The 16630-nt window shown below is 36.4% G+C and overlaps 2 protein-coding genes across 7 annotated transcripts; one reads left to right on the top strand and one right to left on the bottom strand.

Moving 5' to 3' along the window:
- The first annotated feature begins 231 nt into the window (after positions 1-231).
- Positions 232-6990, top strand: LOC126692477 (protein SIEL). The gene is made up of 9 exons (XM_050388092.1): positions 232-916; positions 1437-1514; positions 2207-2440; positions 2909-3100; positions 3192-3332; positions 3422-3511; positions 4093-4637; positions 5138-6461; positions 6545-6990. The coding sequence occupies exons 1-8, from the start codon at positions 287-289 to the stop codon at positions 6060-6062; spliced, it is 2835 nt and encodes a 944-aa protein (XP_050244049.1). The 5' UTR covers positions 232-286; the 3' UTR covers positions 6063-6461; positions 6545-6990.
- A 496-nt stretch (positions 6991-7486) lies between these two features.
- On the bottom strand, positions 7487-16018 carry LOC126692478 (uncharacterized). Of its 6 annotated transcripts, none has more exons than XM_050388096.1 (11): positions 15837-16015; positions 14568-14662; positions 13145-13326; positions 12331-13035; positions 12149-12226; positions 10261-10777; positions 9973-10172; positions 9721-9797; positions 9213-9314; positions 8361-8547; positions 7487-7825 (listed from the first exon to the last, which is right to left on the bottom strand). In XM_050388096.1, the coding sequence occupies exons 2-11, from the start codon at positions 14659-14661 to the stop codon at positions 7727-7729; spliced, it is 2241 nt and encodes a 746-aa protein (XP_050244053.1). In that variant the 5' UTR covers position 14662; positions 15837-16015; the 3' UTR covers positions 7487-7726. The 6 variants fall into 6 exon arrangements, with proteins under 6 accessions (XP_050244053.1, XP_050244051.1, XP_050244052.1 ...); XM_050388094.1 differs by having other exon boundaries at positions 14490-14662; XM_050388095.1 differs by having other exon boundaries at positions 14568-14669.
- Positions 16019-16630: the final 612 nt, after the last annotated feature.

A 16630-nucleotide genomic window follows, 5' to 3' on the forward strand; every position in this document is an offset into this window, starting at 1 on the left:
GATTAAGTGTTATAAAAATATGTGTAGATAAAAAAATATTGTGGAAATACATGTTGTATTGTTTAAACAACGAAAATTGTTCAAACAACACAAAATTTGCATTTTGTTGTACTACCTTTACATTACTCAGGTGAGCAAGCTACTCACTAAACGACTTGTAGCATAGCTTTTTTTTTGTGTGACTATTCTTCGCGCTTAAACTCTACCAAACAGTAGCATGCCATATATTTCAGTTTCAGTTTCAATTTTCAAACCAAAACTCCATAGCCTCTCTCTCTCTCTCTTAATGGAAGAACTCGTACCGAGCTCGTCTGAACCTCTCTCTCCTCAAACCCTAGCTTCCTTCAGATCCTTCATCATAAACCCCTCCACTCCTCAATCCAAAATCTCCTCCATCTTCGAAACCCTAACTCGCTCTCTCCAACTCACTCCCGACTCACTCGTTCTCAAACTCCTCTCCGAACTCGCTTCCCGCCACTCCAACCTCTCGCACCTCGTCTTCGACTCGGTCCGCTCCAACTCGCTCCTCTCCTCCGAGTCGATTCGCCTCGCCGCCGAGTCACTTGACGCGCTCGCCTCGATATCAAACACCGATCCGACACTGTCCACCGCCATTGACGAGCTCGACGATCGGCTATTCGTTTCCCTCTGCTTCGGCCCCTCCGTTTCCTTACGGTCGTGGCTTCTCAGAAATGCAGAGAGGTTCAGAATTAGTCCGTATTTGTTGCTTACTCTGTTTCTAGGGTTTACTAAGGATCCGTACCCTTACGTGAGGAAAATCGCTCTGGATGGACTCGTCGGTGTGAGCAATTCCGCTGTGATCGAAGATCGCAGTATGATCAACAGTTGCTATTTCCGTGCCGTTGAGCTGCTCAGCGATATGGAAGATCAAGTGAGATCCGCTGCGATTCGCGCGGTGAGATATTAGTCACTGAATACTCTATGTTTTGATTTATTTGCTTAATTTCTTCATTGAAATTTGTGTATACGGCAATTTTGTTTTGCTTGAAATGTGAGTTGGTTTTGTGTTCAATGAAATTTGAATTAATTATGGTCTTTGAATAGGCATTTTGATATTACTAATTGAAAATGCTCTCAATTTGAACTATTGTTATGGCATATTTTGGAGTTGTACAAATTGATTGAAATTTACCATGTATTAATGTTTTATCTAACAGTTAATGCTTGGGTACTATTTGAGTTACACTGAGATTATTTAGGATTTTGTATATGGTGAACTAGTTGAAATTTTTGGTTTATTAGCTCATATTATAGGTAAAAGGAAGCAGTATTCTTTTGAGTTTAACCAATGAGAACTAGAGCGCAAGCTTATATGTTATTTGTTGAATGGGATTGGTGAAATGGTAGGTTTTTTACATTGTAATATGTAAGACTTGTGGATGAGTTTAATGCATTTTTCTACATTGTTGATCCAGGTCAGTGCTTGGGGTCTGATACTTGTAGCATCCAACCCAGAGACAAAACTGTACTGGTCAGATGACTTATTTGTCAAGGTATTGATAAAGATTTTTGTTGTATAATTTATATTATGTTGCACGTTTCTGCTAATGCAATACATTTGATCGTGTTATTGTTCCTGATGTATCAATGTGTGAATGCTTATGTAACTTTGTTGTAAGTAATTATGTTTTGTGGGATTACTTAACTGTCTTTGTTCATGGTGCTGCAGTAGTTTTATTGTTGCATCTTAAACAAATAGGACTTAATGGTTTGCTAATTTGGTTTTCTCAAGATAGATCAATTTGCAATTCCAGCCCATCAAGTAACCTTGTAAAAATTTGAAGAAACAAAGTCTACTTGCGTTGAGGCAGTTAGACAGGAAGGAACTGTCCATGGTGCTTATGTAACCTGTCCCCATTTTATCGCATAGGTGCTTGAGTTTTGTCTTAGGCATCTCATGAGTTTAACTGTGTTGCATGATAGATGCTCTTTCTGTCTCTTCTTTCTTAGATTTCTTAATAACTATCCACACCTTGCAATTTTGATAGTTGCACTAACCTGATTGAGTCAAATTTTATCTAGGAGATCTTCACGGAAATAAATCGCACCCTTACCTTCCATCGGGTGAATGGTAGGACATCCCCTTCCTGTTATCTTGTCTCAATGTGAGTGTTCTTTTGTCCAATAATTGAAGCATTCTGTGGAGTTCTTACCATGATATCCCATGCATTGTGTATGCTTGCAGCTCTGTTCTATGGGACGTGATATGAGCATGGAGGTCCGGGTTGAAGCTTTTGATGCCCTTGGGAAGATAAATTTGGTATCTGAGGATATTCTTTTGCAAACCTTATCTAAGAGAGTCCTAGCAATCACAAAGGAAAAGAGATCCCTTGGGCAGTGCCCTGCCGAACAATTTGAAATATTGGCATCCAATGTAGCTGGAGTTTTGGTGCATGGGCTTGAGGATGAATTCTATGAGGTAACTTTTGTTGCCTGAGTTGTTGCACTCTACTCTTTCTATTATGTAGAACTGTGGATGTAGTGTTGATATAGGGGCATCTTTTTTATTTTTTAATCAATATAACCTCAGACCCTATCTTTCTTCTATAGATGCTTTTGCTGCCACTTGCCATGCTATTATGATTTGTGACACCGTTGTCATATGTGTGTGTGTGTTTTTGTAATAAATTGATTTTGTTGCCAATGTGCACTCTGATTGGGTTGGATTCTTCTTTTTACATTTTGTGCAATTATTCTCACCATATGAATACATCTTTTTTTAAGGTAGATAGTGGGGGAGAGTACATCTGTTTTTTAGATACATTACTTTCGAAACCATGAGATGATTTCCAGAGATCTTGTTTAAATTTTCTATTCAATATGGATTAGATCCACTTTCTCTTATGAGTTTTCTTTTGTTATGCTGCTGTTTGTGCTAAATCTGAAGGTTAGAAAGTCTGCCTGTCATTCCTTGTGCACACTTACCATCATCTCTGCTGAGTTTTCTGGTGAAGCATTAAACTTGTTAATGGATGTACTAAATGATGACTCAATGTTTGTCCGGTTAGAAGCTTTGGAAACTATGCTGCATATGGCAACCTGTGGCCATCTAAAGGTGCAAGGAACACACATGCACATGGTGAATTTCTGATCCTTCAGGAGATCCCTGATTAGATTTCCAATTATACTCGTATACTATTCTGATCATGTGCATAATGTTGATGTTGCAGTTTCTTGGCACTCTACTGGACAGTAATACGCTCATAAGATCTGCTACTAGGAAAATACTTAAACTGGTGAAGCTGCCAAATATAGAAATGTTTAGATTATCTTTTGATAGCCTCATTGAAAATTTGGAAAAACATCCACAGGTTTGCTTTGCCGGACTCATCAAACTTACGTTTTTTTCCCCATTCCCTTTTCTGTTATCTCTTGACTGATTCATATCACTTCTTCACAGGATGAAGCTGACATATTCTCTGTTTTGTTTCACACTGGTTGTAATCATGGGAAATTTGTTGTCTCCACTATCAATGAGGCTTCGGAGGAGGTTAGCATTGTTTTGAATCTTCTTCTGCTGTATTTGTTATCTAGATATTCATGACCATCTGTGCCCCAAGTGGGGTTTTATTATTATTTTTATTTTTTTTGGGGGGGGAGGGGGGAGAGAGCAGAAGGTGTCTGAAGTAAAAACTTAATCATTATCTGGCAAAGTATTTAAAAAAACACAGCAATTTTTATCATGTTATACTTTTCCATGCTAAATACTAAAAAGTCCTCTCAGTCAGGCCATTGTTATGTCTTATTGGGTTTGAAGTGTGGAATACAACATATTCCATTATTATTTTTAGTAAAATATGAAAAAATAAGTCAGATAAAGATGGCATTAAACAGCAATGGAAGTAAAACCTAGAATCACAGTTCAAATCTTTCTAGTTTGATCTCGCATTCTTTTTATTATCATTTCTGTTTTTCAAGTTTGTTTCTATTCATCAATGGTATGAATTTCTTTTTCAAATGTGTCCTTTTTTTTGGGGGGTAAACCCCTTTTTAGCTCAGCTGCAGACTTTGGTATCTATGAGATAAATTTATTGATTTTTTAATCATAATCTGTCTTTCCTTTTACTTCAGATAGATCAAGCTTCTGAAGGTAAGTTGGGCTTTGATAGCGCAAGGGTGGCTGCATTACTAGTTCTGGCCATTTCAGCTCCACTCTCACATGGAGAGCGTGTTTGCAGTATCCCACCTAGAATATTTTCATATGCTGTTACATTGCTAGGAAGGATCTCTCGTGCTTTAACTGATATTATGGATCAAAATGCCCTTTTGGCTTACTTGTCTCAATGCAGTATATCAACAACATTCTCTGCCACAGAGTTAAACATCAGAAGGGGGGAGCCATGCTTACCTGTAGCTAATATTGAGATTCCAAATGACACTAGCAATGAGATTGATGGTTCTACTAGGACATCATCGCAGCAAGAAAAAGATGGGGCTTCCAAACTTCAGTCTTGGACAATGAGGGAGCCATTGGAATTAGCAGCTCCACTGGGAGGATTCCAGGTTGAGGTTCGTGATGAAGTAATGAAGCCCATAAATCTTATCCTTGCAAAGGTCAAAGATATTTGGCCATCAATACATTCAGGGTTCACCAACGAAGTACTAAGGACTCTGAGGTTGTAATATTGTATTACTTTCTGTTGAAATGTTTTCTGGTTATACATAGGGGTCTTAACATGTTTTATCTTCATGCATGGGGTAGTGCTTTATATATGGGTCCTAAGTCTTAAACCCTGCTTTTAAAATTTTGCTTAGCCTTCCGTATTTTTAGCTGTATATCATTTTAAGTCTGTGTGGGAAGACATGGGAGGTTCTCAGCTTTAGAGGTGGATCAATCTGTTATATTGCCCTAAGCTTAGGGTGCTTAATTAAGAAAGAGACATTGGCTGGTTCATGGGATTGAGTTACATCTGTCTTCTCAGGGTGGGTCTTGCATGATTAACCTTCTGAATTATGTACGTGGATTTGATTTTAAAAAATTTTGATATCTCAATTTTGAATGGCCAAAAAATTTAAAATATTTGATATCATGCTCCTTTTCCCATGCATGTCCTTGATTGCCAGATTTGTTTACAACTTTACAATATAAGATCCTTTTTCCCACCCTTTAATGCAGGAATTTCAAGGAAGAATTGGCAACATTCACCTCAGACTCACTTGGGACTATTGGTGCTGTAGCATTTACATTACAATATCTCCAGGTAATTAAGCAGCTTGCAAAGGTATGGGAACACTTCCTGCCTGCAAAAAAGCTTTGTTCTTCTGGGTTGGGAGAACTGGACCTTATATTGGGAAAACTAGACATGAGGCTTAGAGAACTGAGAAGTAGGTTTACTGGGTTGTCTATGGAACAGGAGTTGCAAATCTTGGAGCTGGTACTTCTGACCTGTACTCTCAGGTTGTGTAAAGTTGAAATCTGCTGCCATTTTGCTACTTTGAAAAAGCTATCTACTACAGTGTCGCGTGTTGAATCCATTCTCAAATCAGCAAATATTGAACCAACCATTTTCATTAGTGAGGTTGGAAAATTGCTCTGCCTAAATGAAACGTCTAGTAGTGAAGCTTCCTGCAATCCATTTATGTTCAAGGAATTGCTTAAACATTTCTCCCTTTCACAGTTTGTGCTTTGCGGAAGACTAAATCAGATAAAGGCAGAACTGACTATTCCTGATAATGACTCTGAAAATCCTCTTCCTTTTGTTTCACGACTACCTGTTGGTATACCATGTGACATTACTCTTCATAATACATCAAATGAGAATAAATTGTGGCTGAGAATGAGTATGGATGACGAGTCAACTCAGTTTGTCTTTTTGGATTTGAACCTCTTTGGAAGCAGTGATGAGGTAAGGAAATTCACATATGTTGCGCCCTTTTACAAAACCCCCAATGCAATTTCTTTCACGTTGAGGGTCTGTATGGGTATGGAATGCTTGTTTGAGGATGTTCTGTCTGTCAAAAAATACGGGGGTTCAGAACGTGAGCTAACATATCTTTGCCAAGAAAGGGAAGTTCATCTCTCCATGATCAGTGAACACTGAATGGTTAATTTTATCTTGCCAAGGCAATTCAAAACATTATTCTCTCTCAATCTAAGGTATCTGCTATCTAAGAATCAATGGATCAAATGACGGTAGACCTTATGGTCATTTCACTCATCTGGAAGGCCTGAGAAAGATATTCATCTTGCTTAAGGGTCTAGACCAGCTTTATATGGAATAAGGTTAGGCTTATTTTTAACTGGAGACGAGTCATTGATTTTCAAGCACTGGAGAACAGTTGATTTTTGTAAGAAAGCTGAAGATATAGGAGCCAGCTCATTTATGCATAAACCTCCAATTTTATTTCAAGAATCACTTCTGGTTACCTCTCCCCTCTTTCAAGTTGTTTGCTTGGCCATTTCATTGAAGTTGGATGCCATGGAAGCATTTATCATAAATGTATGTTTCAACCTAAAGTTTAAATCTTTTATTTGAGTACCTTTTTTCCTCAATCTTCATATCTGTGATTACTTGTTCGCTAGGTCGGTGCATTCTAAAAGCCTAAAATGGTGAAAGAATTCATATATTTTCAGCTGTGGAAATTCGCATGGTATGTCTCAAGTATGAAGTATGGGCTGATCTTTTAAGAAGATGATGGAAGAACTGCTTGTTCCTCTGACTTTGTTCTGAAAATCCTATTTAATATCTAGTCCTCTTAAAGATGCCTGCCTTTGCATTGTTGTTGAACATGGAAGCGTAGGAATCTTCCGGATCAGTTCTTTTGTATTGTGCAGTGGTAAGTTTTGGCCCTTCAAATGTTTTCTTTCCTTTTTTTTTTTCGTATTGATAATTTAATCGTTATGTAAGTTTATATACACTTGGTTTTGAAGGGGAAAACAGGAGTGGTATATAGTTTACTCTACTCGAAAATACCCTTCTTCCTGATGTAAATTATTAAGGCACGTTTTGCATTGCGGCATCCTCTTCACATCTTGTTTAGTATTGTTTAGGAGATTTTGTAAAAAAATTAAACCAACTAAATGAATATGAAAGTGAGAAAGTGATGTTACCCTAGTTATAATTTGTCACCATAGCCATGAATTGAATAGTTGGGAAAAGACGATGATCAATATAAGGTTTAAAATTAAGGAAAAAGGACCTATATATATATATATATATATCCATTTATCTTTGAAATTGGAGACAAGCCAAACATACTATGTCTCCAACTCCAAAAATAAATGGGAATGTTCAGTCTTAATCATGATTTACACACCGCACAATGTTTTTATTTTGGTCGATGTCATCACACCTAACTGCATTCATGCTGGAATATCTCAAGTCTAGATATTCACAGCTGACCGCTGTACTCATGGTTGCATAATGATATACTCGAATATCAAATTGAGAGGGTTTCTTACTAAAAAGATTTGGTAGGAAATAACAAAAGTTGATGACTATGCTATATTTACTAAGATATGGGATTCACGCTAAAGCTAGAATATTTTCTGACGTATGTCCATTCATCCCATGGCCTTCCGCAAAAACAAAATGGCTGAGACGATTCTATAAAGTGCCTATCTTAATGGCCATCAGGCCCATCACTCAATCAACCTATCGTTCTATACAAATGAATAGTATCAATACCGTGAAAGTGCCCTAGGTATTGCACCCGGATAGGATGAATTGTACCAGATGCAATATCCTAAGTATTACACGGAATTTTAAATCCCTTTCATAACAATAGCTGACAGGAAGCACCTTTTCCCAATGGTCGTTGTCTGAGTTTCTTGCCAACCCTGACCATCCTTGTAAGTTTCAACCTGTCGAATTGCAATTGAAACTCAGCAGAATATTGATGAGATTTAAAAAAAGAAAAAGGTAAATATAACACACCATGTGGTACACCCTTAAAACATGAGTTACGTTGCGCTATATTTTATGATGCTTAGTTCCCACCAGACATTTTCATAAACTTTAACTAAAATTGATAATGTTGTAAGTGCCTAACATTATCTATTGAAAAAAGAATTATATAAAAATATTTCTAGTTCCCTCTCTAACTTTCTACTTCAATCCTTATTTGGGGTTTGTGTATTCACACAACTTAAACGTAGAATGATTTTTTTTTTTTTTTTCCTTTTTTCCCTTAAACTCTTTTTGAATACGTGATGTTGATGCTTGTCACATCATCCTAGCTGGAGCTAACCATATGGGAGGTAAAAGTGTCTCAAATAATAGATAAAGTAGTTCCATATTTTAAAGATATATCACGTGGTATCTGTAATTTGATCTTTAAAATTAAAAAAAAAAAAAAAAAAAAGAGCACGAGGGAAACCATAGCAAAATGTAACTTACCGTCTCAAGAATGTTTTGGCCAACTTTAATTCCTCCCATTACAAAGATAGATTCGTTGATGACACCAGCAGCAAAATATCCCCTAGGATTTTTCATTGGTTCCCCACTCATCCATGACCCAAGACGGGGATCAAACATTTCAACACTTGAAACCATTCTACTTCCATCAAATCCACCAAGAGCATATCTGGGAAAAAAAAGAAGGCGGTTATAGTGAAAGACATAAATGTGCTGAGATTAAAATATAAAAATCCAATTGAATGTGTGTAAAAGAAGGCGGTTATGGTGAAGACATAAATGTGCTGAGATTAAAATATCAAAATCCAATTGAATGTGATTTAACACGCGCTTGAAGTCCATAATTTCACCATACACCCCCCTGCCCCCCACCCCTCCTACATAACACTCAAATGACATTAAATTCTTCTCAAAAGTGATTGGTGGATCTTTCCAGAGCTGTCCTGAATCATTATCAGCACATCAAACTGGAATTAGGTATCTCCGATGCATGGACGTTATTTCGCAACTTGGCATTAGTGTAGCTCTCCATATTGGATAAATGTTAAACTATTTATTTCTTATTTTCTATGTGAAATTTCCTATCACAATAAAAAAATTAAAAAAAAAAAAATGGTATAAAAAAGTAGTAACAAACTTAGTAATATGAATTCCTCAACTGAAGATTAATACATATAGCTTCCCAGATAGCTAATGTTGGACAGAATGAGTTGTATCCAATATTCATATCTAATCTAGTACACAAGCACGCATTTCTTTGGACACCTATGTGAAAGGCCATTGATAGGGTAAAAATAAAATAATTAAAAAAAAAAAAAAAAAAAAAAAACTTACAACTTTTCATTCAAAACAACCAGGGAATGGCTGCCCCTCTTTGTATTCATACTCGCAATTTTGGTCCAAGAGTGTTCTCTAGGGTCAAATCTTTCAGCAGACCTGAGTCAGTAGAAAATTTCAATGAACCTTTGATACAGAATGTACATGTAAAAATAAAAAAAGAAAAGATTTCAGATGCAATTGATCTTTTGTTTTATTCTCTCTTTAATGTATTGAAACCTTCTCAAACTATTATGTCTTTCATTTGGTTTGTGTGTGTACGGCTCCTTTTTTTCTCAAGTGCATTCTGCCTACATGTAACATGCGTGTGAGGGATGTGCACCCACAATTGTTGTTCTGGGAAAAACATATAGATATGTTCTTATGAATATATCTCTAAGTTCATACATGTAGATGTGAACATACAGGTTTAGAGAGAAACTGAACCAAAGAAAAGATCATTCCTAAATACAGCCATGATCTCAAAGTAGTAAGCAGTTTGGTCAGCAAACCAGTGATATCTTACATCAAGTAATCCTTCCCATCATAACCACCAGAAGCATAAAGAGCGCCGTTCAGTTCCACTGCACCAACAGCGAAGCGCTGGAAAAATAAAAGCATACCCGAAGAAAAACTGTTGATAAGTTTGCACAAACATAAATAATTTGAGGAAAAAAAAGGATGTACCTTAAGGAAAAGAAACACAAAAATAAGAATGAGGCTTGATTTAAGCAACACAAGTGACTGAAAAACAAGCAAGCTAAACAATCTATAATACCTTTTGTAGCATTGACCGTGTTGGGATCCATCTTCCAATGTCCAAATCAAGCATTTCAACATTTGAAAAGCATTCCACATTGTTCCCCCCACCAATGGCAAATATTTTGTTATCTATAGTAGCTCCAGCTAAACTTCCCTTTTTCTGATTCAGTGAAGGTCGTGAGGTCCACTGATCATTTGCTAGGCTGTATGACTCAACTTCATAGAAAGATGATAAAAAAAATGTTAGCAAAAGTTTAAATTCCAGTAAGAAAAACAGTTTAAAATATTTGGTCCGAGCTCACACCTGTGTCATACCACTCCGAACCATCTTGACCTGAACCACCTCCAAATACGTAAAGATCATTATTCAACTGTGCAGCCGAAAAATATGAACGGGCACAGCTCATTGGCTTAAGAGATTTGATCACATCATGAGAAGGATAATATGAATCTAATGATGACAACCATGATTTACCATCATATCCTCCTACTAGAAATACTGACTCATTATCATCCAAATGGAGCTCATCAATCACCTCACTAACTGACTCATTATGATCCAAATGGAGCTCATCAATCACCTCACTAACTGACTCATCATGATCCAAATGGAGCTCATCAATAACCTCATTAACTGACTCATTCTGATCCAAATGCAGCTCATCAATCTCCTCACTAGCTGACTCATTATGATCCAAATGGAGCTCATCAATCACCTCACTAACTGTCTCATTAACAAGTGCCACAGAAGGATTGGACTCAGGTTCCAACATCATCACACAACAATCTTTCAACCGCTGAATTTCCCTTTCAGCCTCCATCTGAATAACCATTGTAAAAGGTGTTCATCCAAACATTACAAAGAGAAGCATGATAGGGGGGAAAATATATACGTGCAGTTTCAAGTTTCAAGAAAAGAGTCATAGCATAAGCTCAAAGCTTCTGGCATATGGACTAGTTTAATTTCAAACAAAAAGTCTAGAAAAATGAACTGTACATTACTCAGCACTTATAATAACTGGGTTTTGATCTATGAGACTCTGTTGACAGTTATGTTAACATGTACATCATCTGCCAAATTAAAGATTTCCAGAAGAACAATTTATTTTTAATTTCTCCTCAAAGCTTCTTCTATGTTCAAGGGCCTAAATTTTATTTAACTGCACAATCAACCATTCATAGCCAATTTTTACTATGCTTTTCTTCACACTGGTAGGAGTGTCATCTATACATGGTTTATTAAATTCATTCAACCTTGAATAAGCATCTATAAAAAAAATAGTCCTAATATTTTGCAGAATCTATTTAAGTTCTCACTTTCCCCTTTGTCTGACATTTTTTGTTCCTATTATGAGTCAAAATTATTGTATACAACAAATGCCTGATACAAAAGAAAAAAAGAAAAAAAAAGAACTCACCATAAACAGGATACAAACACTCAACAACTGACAAGAACAGATCAAACTAAAACCAGAAAACAACCCAGATTGTTATAACTCAACCCCTTAGAAAAAAAAAAAAAAACAGTAATTCCCACACAAATCCAGCAACACCTCTCTTCATTACCAAGCTCCTAGCAATTCTCAAGCTGACTTTTCTGATATCCTTCTACCTAAATTTTTATGAACTCTGAGATTTTTTGTTTATATTATTTATAAACTCCTTATTATAGAAGAATCTCTAGTGCAACTTCTTGTAAAGCTGTCATTGAAGAAAAATTCAAATGGTCCTATCCATATACATCAAGGTAGCCAGAGAAACATAAAAATATATATATATATATATATATATATATATATATTTAACATGCATTTGAACATGCCATGGAAATTAAAAAGGACCATTATTTTATTTAACTTCATAGAGAAATCTATCACTCTAATTAAGGCCATTACCAAAAAAGCAGTCATCAACAACAAAAATATAATAAACTAGAAACAGAAACATTCATGAGAAGTTCAAACAGAAGTCATAACATCAATTTGACTGTCAACAGCAGTTCTCAAATGGCCACATACAAGTTCCTTAAAATGCCAATCAGAATAAGATTGAGCCACTAAATTCCCATGGACTGATCAAACAAACCCTCAATGCTTGTTTTTCATTTTACTAATTTAAAAATCCAAGATAAGGGCTAAAAACATTCAAAGAAAATGGAAAATTTTAAAATTAAGAATATGGCAAGGAAGTACCAGCTTCTGCTCCAAAATACTCGTCTTCTGAATTTGTTCTGTTCTAAAGGCCTTTAGCTCTTGCACCTCTTGAATCAACTATGTATGAACATAAGAATATATGAGAATGGTGGTAAACAAAACCAGACTAAGATGCCATGAATAGAAGTTATAGAATGTGGACAATTGACATACTCCAATACCTGAGCTATGATCAACTGACCCTCAGATGATGAATGAGGACACTCTTCATTCTTCTCTTCTACACCCGTTGGTTCCACTTGAAAACCTTTGTCCTCCAACTGAATACCATTCAGAACAGCAGTATCGTCTACATAACCTGACATTGGAACAGCCAATTCTTTTCTTTCGATTGGTAAGTCACACACAGGACCATTGGGCCTTGAACCTATGACTTGACCCTCCACCTGACTATTACAGGGGAAGGAGGTCCCATTTGAGCTAGAGCTCACTGGCTGAAGTGACAATTCTTTCAATTTCATGAATATAATGTCTTTCTCATCTTGTTTAACTAGCTTTGTGTCCAAGCGAGCTCCCAATGGCTGGTTATTTCCATCAAACGAAGAAGCAACAACTGCAGAATCTGATTTCCAACTAGAGTAATTTGAATGCTCAGTTTCCAAAGAAAGTGGCTTAAAACCTTCTCCTTCCTCTCCAGCGTCATTTGGGGGAAGTGCTTGAAAAATAGTTTTCCACTTTGCAGTATTCTGTGGTACAGAAGCACTTGGAGCAACCACTAAAGATGATAATAATGACATGAGCCTACTTGCTTGAGCATGATCTAGCTCAAACCAGAAATGGTTCTGCGAGTAATAGTTGTCAGAAATTATTGGTTTAAACTGATTTTCAAGTAGTGGTTGGCACCGTAGGCGGACACGAATCTGAACCTTTTAAGTAAAATGCAGTGCAATATCAATACTAGACCCATATCTTCAGTCAAATCCAACGTATAACTCAAAATAATTAGACCATATAGGAGGAAATTTCATATGATACCTGTGCAGGATATGATGTCCTCTCTGAACCATCAGTGGTCCAGCCATAGGGGTTAATATTCATTTGGCCATTGCTAGCAGCCTCAAAGATTCCATGAAGTTTTCTATCATTGTAGTTGAATAGGAACAGTGGCAAGCCAGGATCAATATTCTTCACATATGAAAAGTGTTGAGCTGGTAAGCCTGTCAAATGAAGAATATATCTCATTATTATTAGAGCCAAAACTAGGAGTAAAATGTTAAATCATCAGTAACCACATTACCCACAAATTAATAAGATTTATAGCTCAAAATTTTAAAAATATGTGCTTCACTTTTCTACAAATCATGGTCCATGCCACCGCCACCACCAGGAAGCATTAAGCTGTGACCTAATCAGAGCTGAGCTCACAATAGAAACTCCCAAAACTCCCTCATACACCTTTGCTCTGCCACTGCCAAACCCAAATCCCCATTGCCACTGAAAACCCAACTCATCACATCACCTCCTCATCCAATCACCTCATCAAAACAACCAAATTTGGACACCACTAGAATTCTAGGCTCACGGATCCTGTATACAAAATCTCACTCAATGAAAAAAATAAAATTGTCCCCCCCCCCCCCCCCCCACCCTGCGGGTACTGTCTTTGTAGCCAAGCTAGGTTTGACCATTTTGGGAAATTTTAAAGCTAGAATTGCCTTCTATCAACCAATCTGTAAGTTTTACTTGCCATTGAGCTCAAGCTCAACTAGAACCTTCTAGCTAGGTGGAGAGTAAGGTTGTGGGTTCAAGACCCTTCAGGTTCTTGTGTAACTTAAAAAAAAAAAAAAAAAAAAAAAAAAAAAAAAAAAAAAAAAAACTTATTCTGTGTTTAGATCAGATTTTGGGAGCATCTATCACAGTTTGATGCTGATTTTATCATTAATTATTGGTGGTTTTGTGAAATTTTGGTCATGGATTCAACCATGGTGCTCACTTGTGTTATTTTGCTTAATTGTATAAGGTGTGTTGATTAAGGCTCTATTTTGGGCTTTTGTGAACATTCCTAGAGTATGGAGGGAGAGACAGATCTGGTAGTTGTGTGGTTTATTTTGAGAATTTTTATGTTTATTTTTAAGGTTGGGGCCACTAGGCAGAGGTAAGTTGCAGAAGCATAATACAAAGAACCTTAGTAGGATAAAATGTCACTTTTTAAACCATGGGTAGGCAAGGTGAAACTGCCAAAAACCACATATGGATAAAGTTTAGTTATCCCTATTAATAAAGGCTTCACATTGCAAAACAAAAATTGAAAGCTCAAAAAGAAAAGAAAATGCAAAATCAGGTTGGTGGACATGCAACAAAGGCAGATGAGATGACTAACCAAAGAGTTGTTTAAATAAGCATTCTTTCATGGTACTGTTCTTGCAACCAAATATGACACCACCCAGGTGACTCTTACTCAAATTTCTGACAGCTGTAGAGCCATTCACTGACTTTGGAGAAGGTGCGTTTTCATTAACAATAGATGTTTGTGTTTTCCTCCCTGCACCCATTCTGCAATCTAGAGGCAAATCTATATTAAAAAAAATTCAGATAACAAATGGAGATTACTGATTAAAACAGCCATAGGGGACTAAACAGCAACCACCAAACCTTATTCCAAAATTTACAAGTTATTACATTACACATATTTAATTGATGATGGTAGGATTATTGATTAAAGACCATAGGACACAAAACAACAACAATGACAACCAAGCCTTGGTCCCAAAATTTTGGGGTTAGCTATAGATATAGATTAATAAATGAACAAGAGTTGAAAAGACATCCATTATTCCAACCAATGAGAAGTCATTAAACCGCATTAATAAGCATCAAAAATTAAATTTAGACAATTCATTAGAAGATAGTTTTTCATGTAACTTGTCCAAATTAATCGGCACAAGCTTGAGACACATGGCATGCAATTAATGCAAGTAATGAATATACAACTGGTGTCTTAGCCTGAAGATAAAAGGCAATCATCATTGAACGGACATCGTCAGTTCAAGATTCAACTCCTATCAAAGCTATTAAAACGACCACTTATTATAAGCTTGAAGCCTAACTCCTATGTCAACATCAACAATAAGCAACATTTCAACTATAGCTCGGAAAAATCATATAAAATATCAGTGCTTGATACTATAATCCCAATCTTGTTTTCAAATATCATCCACCAGACATTCAGACAATACAAAAAGAGTGATACTAAAATTAACAAAAACAAACAAAGAACCATCGTATTTCAAGAATTAGTAACACATATTCAGTATACTACACAAACAAACACACATCATTCATAAGAAAACCACACAATCTATAAACAAATAGCATCAAAAATCTAATACTCAACGATTAAATCCTAGACGTACCAAATGGCTATGAAATCAGAAATCGCAAAGAGACATATCACAAAGATTTCAACAAGTAATAAACAATTAGCACTAAAATTATTCTGCAATTCGCATAATCCAACAGTTCAAAACCCTAGAAATCCATAAAACTCCGATACTGAAAAGAAATTGATATTTCAAAAACTAAACTAAACGAAGTTGATCACATTAATTAGAACCAATCCATTTCAGAAAGAAAAATAAAAATCATAGCATTGTTCTTCTTTCTTGTTCAGGAAAAACTTCGAAGCGAAGCGAAGAAAAATTTGAGAGAGAGAGAGAGAGAGACGTACTGTAAGAGTGAAGGTTTTGCTTGTTTGTTTTTGGAAATGAAAAAAAGCTTCGGAGAGAGAGAGAGAGAGAGAGAGTGTGAGAGAGGTCACGCTAAAAGCGCGAAATGATAACCGAGAGTGACTTGTATGTATATAGCTGTTAAAACTTGAAACTTAAAGACGAAGTGGAAAGTGGAAACACAGACAACACAATTACACAAACAATATACACACGCTGCTTCCGCTTCCTGATTCGTTTTTTTTTTTTAACAGTACCAAGCACTAGCATTGAAAAATGCTATCTTATACTATTATACCATCTCAAAAAATCACTTTATTACTTATACCATCCCATTTTACAATACTTCCTACATCAAAAAATTCTATTTTTATTAAAATATTATTTTTTTAATCTTTCTTTATCATTTATTTCTAACTGTTTTTTTGTGATTGAATCACATTTTCCTGGGCTTTCCCAACATTTTTTTTTTTCTCTCTTTCTTCCTTAACCTCTGGCACTGGTTCAACACACAAATTTCTCCCTTAACCTCTGGCACAAATTTCTCCCATGATGCACCGATCAGCCAATCCAAACCCATCACACACACACACACACACAGCTCTGGTTCAACACACAAAGCCACACACACACACACACACACAGACCCATGATGAACCGATCAACCAATCCAAACCTATCACACACACACACACACACACACCGAGCCACACACAAACCACACCGATCGGAGCAACGGCCATAAACCGATCGGAGCAAATGGCAATCAGAGAGAGGAAAGATCACCCACACACAC

This window comes from Quercus robur, chromosome 7 (assembly GCF_932294415.1).
Source record: "Quercus robur chromosome 7, dhQueRobu3.1, whole genome shotgun sequence".
NCBI lineage: Eukaryota > Viridiplantae > Streptophyta > Magnoliopsida > Fagales > Fagaceae > Quercus > Quercus robur.

Bases quoted from the DNA above. Each gene is read 5' to 3' on its own strand.
- LOC126692477 (XM_050388092.1), top strand. From the start codon at position 287: ATGGAAGAACTCGTACCGAGCTCGTCTGAACCTCTCTCTCCTCAAACC. The intron at 1,515-2,206 runs GTATTGATAAAG...GTATGCTTGCAG, and splicing joins CAGATGACTTATTTGTCAAG to CTCTGTTCTATGGGACGTGA. The intron at 4,638-5,137 runs GTTGTAATATTG...CCTTTAATGCAG, and splicing joins GAAGTACTAAGGACTCTGAG to GAATTTCAAGGAAGAATTGG.
- LOC126692478 (XM_050388094.1), bottom strand. From the start codon at position 14,661: ATGGGTGCAGGGAGGAAAACACAAACATCTATTGTTAATGAAAACGCA. The intron at 10,173-10,260 runs GTGTGAGCTCGG...CTTTCTATGAAG, and splicing joins TTCGGAGTGGTATGACACAG to TTGAGTCATACAGCCTAGCA. The intron at 8,548-9,212 runs GTAAGTTTTTTT...TTTTTTTCCCAG, and splicing joins GTTGTTTTGAATGAAAAGTT to ATATGCTCTTGGTGGATTTG.